Source organism: Cryptomeria japonica, chromosome 6, assembly GCF_030272615.1.
Source record: "Cryptomeria japonica chromosome 6, Sugi_1.0, whole genome shotgun sequence".
NCBI lineage: Eukaryota > Viridiplantae > Streptophyta > Pinopsida > Cupressales > Cupressaceae > Cryptomeria > Cryptomeria japonica.
The window spans coordinates 189875226-189881999 of NC_081410.1; the positions used below are offsets into that span (position 1 = coordinate 189875226).

At 35.9% G+C, this 6774-nt stretch overlaps 1 protein-coding gene across 3 annotated transcripts; it reads left to right on the top strand.

Moving 5' to 3' along the window:
* The first annotated feature begins 2470 nt into the window (after window positions 1–2470).
* LOC131077629 (uncharacterized) lies at window positions 2471–5948 on the top strand. 3 transcript variants are annotated; one of them, XM_058015171.2, is made up of 2 exons: window positions 2471–2636; window positions 5170–5948. In XM_058015171.2, the coding sequence occupies exon 2, from the start codon at window positions 5229–5231 to the stop codon at window positions 5748–5750; it is 522 nt and encodes a 173-aa protein (XP_057871154.2). In that variant the 5' UTR covers window positions 2471–2636; window positions 5170–5228; the 3' UTR covers window positions 5751–5948. The 3 variants fall into 3 exon arrangements, with proteins under 3 accessions (XP_057871154.2, XP_057871153.2, XP_057871152.1); XM_058015170.2 differs by having other exon boundaries at window positions 2477–2636; window positions 5173–5948; XM_058015169.1 differs by lacking the exon at window positions 5170–5948 and adding an exon at window positions 2981–5163 and having other exon boundaries at window positions 2477–2636.
* The last annotated feature ends 826 nt before the right edge of the window (window positions 5949–6774 follow it).

The following is a 6774-nucleotide window of genomic DNA, read 5'->3' on the forward strand; positions in this document are numbered from 1 at the left end:
TTTTTTTTTTTTTCCTGTCATTATTCAAATGACTATAATTGTTATTCTTTATTATATTTTCAATTTATGTTTTGTAGTATTCTTCTTTTGGTTTCATTTACTTTTTTACTCTTTTAATCATTTTGAAATCTTCATTATAATCATTAGTCTTCTTTCAATTAATTTCATTCTTATTATTATTTGCAAAATCCTTGCATCCACTTCTATTCTCATTATCTTTAATATTTCTCATTATATTTGTTAATCTTTAAATTAATATTATTTAGCTACAATTCCTTCACATTTTTCATAATAACAATAAAATAATTTTAATTTTTTTGATCGATAATTTTGATATATTGATTTTCAAAAAAAAATTAGCTACATTCTTCCTGGGCCATTAGATATCAACATTTGCCCGAAAATTACAGTTCAAACCTACTATGCAGAGTTCCAACTAAAACGGAAAAAGAAGTAAAAACAGTACTATGCATTTATGCACGAAATATTACAGTCATCCATAAATATTGTTTTTTTAAAAACCATATAAGCAGAAAGCAAAAAAATAGATTTTTGGCACCATGATCGCTCAATCCGAATCGCTCTGGTTCGGCTTCTTCACCTCCTCATCATCAATATCTGCCAAAGCTTTCCCTTTGGCTGCTTCAGTCTTCATCTTCGAAATGTAGTCCAAGTTCCCAAAGTCTAGGTCACCTTCAAGGCTTGCTAGGAACTGGACTACTCTCCCCTCCTCGAACCGGTCACAGAGCTCTCTTCCCACTTCCATGTGCGCCACCACCTTGAGTGCCTTTAGTACCTCATCTGTTCGTATCAACTTGACACAAAGCTTCATGGCTTCCCAACCTATGTGAGCTCGTTCCCTTCATTGCTCCTTTAAATGATTCTCTGGTCCTCTAACAAACGATAGTATCTCCTCCTTTGCCTCTCCTTCCCGGATGTGAATTCCGGTTTGAGGGATCACCCATTCCAAGATGGAATCGAGATTGATCAAGTAGTCCCCGTCAATAAACTTTTTCATTGTAAGCTTGATTTTCTCCACTTCGGGTTCAAATTCGCAAGCCCAGGCCATTATCAAAGAGTAGACCTCCATGTTTGTCCTGTACCTGAAATGGATATGCTCCAATTCCTCCCCCAGCATTAGTTGAGTTGCACTCCACAACTTATCTTCCTTGTATTTAAAAAGGCCTTGCATTCATTAGTCCAACACCGTTCCCAGAAAAGGGACCAGTTTCTTCTCTGTTCTGAGAGTGAAGTTAGCCTCCATTGAACCTACTCAAACCCTGTTAATTCCACAAAACTAAACTGCAAAGACACAACAAACCTTCATTAATCCGGTTTTTAACTAATGCATTACTCAAAGATCAAAAATAGTTATAAATCCATCGTTGTTTGCGGCGAGACATAAATGCATAATCTGTGATATTAATAGGAAGAGATTTCACAGCAGATTTACTACCCACCGCCATTGTCTCGAACAAATACTCTATGCTTTTGGATTGCCACATTAATTACGATGCCTGTGATAGTGAGTGCTCGTCCTTACGAGCCGTCTTGCGTGCTTACTGGTTTTTGTGCTTCTCGGACTGCATTAATTCCACTTCCACACTGCCATTTCCCTTCCACCACTTGACCATTTGGCATGCCATGTCACATCCAATATTGGAGAGGAGGTCCGCCACTGGATTGGCACCTCACCTGACATGGGAGACCCGAAAATCTTCAAAGGAATTGAGTTTTTCTCGTATTATCTCCACCCAATGAGATAATTTCCATGATGGGGTGTTACCCTTCGCTATTGCATTGATAACCACTTGGGAATCTCCTTCCAGGTGCAATTTTGATACTTTCATGTTTATGGCCAATTCTATGGCCATTAGTGCCACCTATGCTTCAGCTTCATTATTTGTCCCATTCTGTAGTCGTCGAGCCCCCTTGAATAGAATAACCCCTTTATCATTTCTTGCGACTACTCCCACTCCTGAGATTCTTGGGTTTCCCCTAGAAGGCCCGTCGAAGTTTATTTTAATCCACTCCTTAGTTGGCGGTTCCCATTTGACCTCTTCTTTTGTTTGTTCTTGAAAGGGGATTAACCCTCCGAGACCCATTAACGGGTTAACAATAAAATAATTTTAATTTCTTTTTAATTTTTTTATTATTGTATCTATTTGCCTTAGATGACCATTTTATTATTATTATTATACTTTTACAAATTTCATTATAACCAATCCCTTACTCTTTGTTACATTGCTCATATCCTCATATAATGGCATGGCAGACCCAACGTTAAAAATGGTATACTCATAGATATTATATGTCATGTCCCTTGTGCCATTACCAAGTTTTGTTTTATTTTAATTAATAATAAGTGTTTCTAAACATCACTCATAATTTTAATATTAACAATAATTTTTTTAATAAATTTGCTTCTAGGGCCGATCCGTCTTAATTTTAAATAATAATAATAAAACTAGCGTATTTTGGGGCCGACTAACTCGAGAGAACTTCCCAGAGACAGCTAAGAAACTTCGTTTTTGGGCGCCATTGTGATGAATGCTTTTGTATATCAAAATTTTGCTCAAAATCTGCTTCAAGACACAGGCAAAAATCCCTCTGGAGTGAAAGACTCTGGTGTTGTGGTGAGTACGAAACTTTTCACCCATCATTCCAAATATGAATCTTTACCAGCAGCAGTTTGAAATTCTGTTGTTTCCAGCAAGACATTTTTATCTCTGAATTATGTTCTATTTTTCCAAATTATTAATCCATTGAAGTTTATTTGAGTACTGCTGTTATAAATGATAGCCTAACAAATTTAGCAGTCTGCAATTATTGAGACAGCCATGAAAACCCTAGGTATTTGTATTGTTCCTGCATTTTGAATCAGCCAGTAAACCCTAATTACATCACATTAGTTTCAAAGCAAGTTGTCCTGACTACTAACTCCTGGGAATGCTTTGGGTTGATGCAACTGAATAAAAAGGACCAACGTGCCTTGGAGAGAGATAAGAAGAAGATATAGGACGCATAGTTATGAAAAAGATGGTAGATCAGGATGAGGAATGGAGAGCCTTCATGCAGTTACAGCAGCAAATTGCAGAAAGACAGGAACAAATAGCCAAACATCAAGAGCAAACAACACAAATACTCCTTAAGATACTCCAAAACATGAATAATTCAACAATTCTATCATGTCTCTCCACAATAACGGAGCAAAACGTAGTAACTCAAATCAGAATGGATCTAAAAATCAAAACAGCGGGGTTCCCAGACCCACACAACCCTCATTCCTGGCCAGAGTTGAGTTGACACAAGAAGAGGAAGAGCTGAATCCAACAAAAGATGATTTTAATGCTTGCATAGATTCCTATTCAAGACTCAATCCGGATGTTAACAAAGATATACAGCACAAGGTCAGTAAGTTGTCTCTTCCAACTTTTGATGGCTCGGGAGAGGTCACTGCACAAGCTTGGGTTCAAAAATTAGACACATATTTGTCGCTCAGTCCTATGACAGAAGATGAAGCTATCAAATTTGCAATTCTTCATTTTAATGGTATAGCACATGAGTGGTGGCAACATGAACTAATCGTGCAAGGACATCCTAGTATGGTGACATATGCTGATTTCGCACAAAGACTCATAGATAGGTTTGATAGTAACGATCCTGAACTGCGTTTCAAAGAATTGGCACAGTTGAAGCAGCGTGGTTCAATAGAGGAGTATGTAGCAGAATTTCAAAGAATTTCAGTCATGGTGCGGAGTGTTACAGAGATGACACTAATGTTTTTATTTATTGAGGGACTATCAGAGTCTCTACGAGGGTTAGTTAGAACCTTTGAGCTGACCTCATTATAAGATGCTATTCGAAGGGCTTTGAAATTGGAAGATTCAACAACTAAGAACAAATTCTACTTCAAGGCTGTATCAACAAGGCAGCATACAAAACCCTTCCAAAAGACACCCCTCGACCAACAGCATTACCTCCAAAACCAAACAAGTTTGAAGAAATTAAGAATGAGCTTTGGAGGGAGACGTGATTTTCTTGCGAAGAGTCATGGGAACCAGGCCATAGATGCTTGGGGGAGGGGCAAATACATTACATAGAGGATCCTCTTTGTAATGTCCTCTACCCGATCTATTTCAATATATTAAAATTGATTGATATTTTTCAATTAGTTAATAACAAGTTCTTATTTATTTTCCTCATTAAATGATTAATTTCATTATTCATAGTTCTTAATATAGTTATTAGACCCTGCTACTACTTCAGTTTTAAGGGAGAAGGGTTTATGTATGTTACCAAAGCACCTAGAGACCAAATACAATAGGTTCCCTCAAAGTTTACAGATCCCAGCCCTTACCTATCTTGGGACTTAATCTATTGCTTGGATTTAAACTGCCCCTCTTTGGAACATCTCCTTCCCATCTTCTTAAATACCGACAGTAATAACATGATTTAGACTATAAGTATACTAATTTCTTATGTATTATGAATATATATGAAATTAAGTTTGATTGTCATACATATTGCAGTCCATATTAATGTTACTATTAGTTCTGCATAAGAACATTATCAGGCTTCATATATTAAACATACTTATTAAACATATTCCCATGCATACCACCAAGAACAAGGATGTTACTGCCTATAACTCAATAAACATATCCCCATGCATACCACCAAGAACAAGGATGTTATTTGCCTATAACTGAATAATAACAGTTATGATCTGATTTGCTTGATGGTGCTCTTACTGGATGCTTTTATTCCTTTCTTTTATATCCCTTAATGTGAGGGCATGCATGCCCTTTGGCAAGAGACACACCCTCTCACCACTAGCACCTTTTGAAAGAGTGCAACTCTTCATTATTTCTGCCCTTTGAAAGGGACACAACCTTTCATAATCAGATCTGCACTTCTTATTTAAATCAAATATGCACTTCTCATTTTTCAAATTCTCCCCCCTCAAATGAGTTTCTCTTCTCCCTTTTATATCTTACGTCTGAGGGAGTCACAACTTATCATTTCATGCCTTTTGACCTTTCATTAACTTTAATCAAATTTTAATTATATTTAATTATATTCTTTTATATTTTAATTTTAATTTTTATATTTATTCTTTTGTATTTTTTTTTTAATTATTATTTATTATTAAATTATATTTCAAAGTAGGGACATTACACTCTTGAAGAGGATTCAGAATCTGAAGAAAACAAAGAGCTAAAACAATGATTGGCGAGATAGAATCCGGGAGCAAAGTAGAAGAAGAGATTCCAAGAGGCACTCTTGCTGCTTCTTCTGGTGTACCCACTTTTAGAGTTCGGGGAACCTTGCAGGGTCACAAAGTGACGGTTTTGATCAATAGTGGTGCCACTCATAATTTTATAGATGCAGATTTGGTTTCCAAGAAAGGTTTGGATGTGAAAAAGCTTGATGGAGTTAATGTTATGCTTGGAAATGGCCGCATTATTCCTTGTAATGGACAGATACAACAACCCAACTTACTTTTGGGAAGTTATCAAGTTAAGGATGATTTCTACGTCGTGAGATTGGGCAAAACAAACGTAGTCTTGGGCATGCAATGGCTTTATACACTTGGAATTTTTTCTCAAAGCTTACAAACAATGGAGTTCAAATGCAAAGTGAACGGGAACGAAGTGATACTTAGGGGCATTTTGAATGAAGCTCCAAGCACAGCTGAATGGAACAGACTGGTGTTATGTATGCAGGAATACCAAACCACTCCATGATGGATACATTCAAGTAAACCGTTCATGTTAAGATACTCCATTAAGATAATGTTTGGTCCATTTTGAATACATTCAAGGGATCACGCCAATGATGTCCACTGTATGAGATATTGATGCAAGTATATCAGTGAGTTGTAACACTTAAGCAATTCAAATATTAATCTTTACTAGCAGCAGCTATAAATTTTATTGTTTTCAGCAAGGCATTTTAATCTCTGAATTACGTTCTATGTTTGCAAATTGTTAATCCATTTAAGTTTATTTGAGTGCTGTTGTTATTAATGGTAGCCTAACAAATATGGCAGTCTCCAATTATTGAGACAGCCATCAAAACCCTAGGTATTTGTATTGTTCATGCATTTTGGACGAGCCAATAAACTATATTGATAATGCATCATCTTATACTCGACTCAAGGATATTTTTTCATGTTCCTGTTTTGTAAAAAAAAAATACTTCCCAAGGGTTTAAGACTTTATGTTGTCTTTGGCCTTGACAGGAAAAGCTTAAAGGATGTTTTTGAAAGGGCCTCCACTCTTTTATAAGCTAATAGAACAAAAACAGCTAACCTACAAATGAAAAAGCTTACACGTTATTGCAGTTTAATGGAAATATCTCATCTAGAAAACTCAATGAAATTCACTTGGCAAATTTTTTTACAAGTTTTTGGTTTTTCGTTTACAAAATGAAAACTAAGACACTTATTTGTTTTTCTCCAAGTTAATGGCTATCAATTGATAACAAATAATGGTGGCGTAGACAAGTCCCTCAGTTATAATGACCTAATAATCTACGATGTTAGATTCTAATGGCAAAAAACTTGGCGTGACTTCCATTTCCCAATTGTACAAGGTAGGTATAGAAATTGACATGTAATGAAATAATGAACTAAAACTACTTGCCACTTGGTATCGATAACATGCCCATATGACCATATGAAAGGCATATAAAAAAAAGAAGGATTATATTCTTCCCAAACATAACATTTGTCCAAATTAAAACGAAATTATAGTTGAAATGACATCT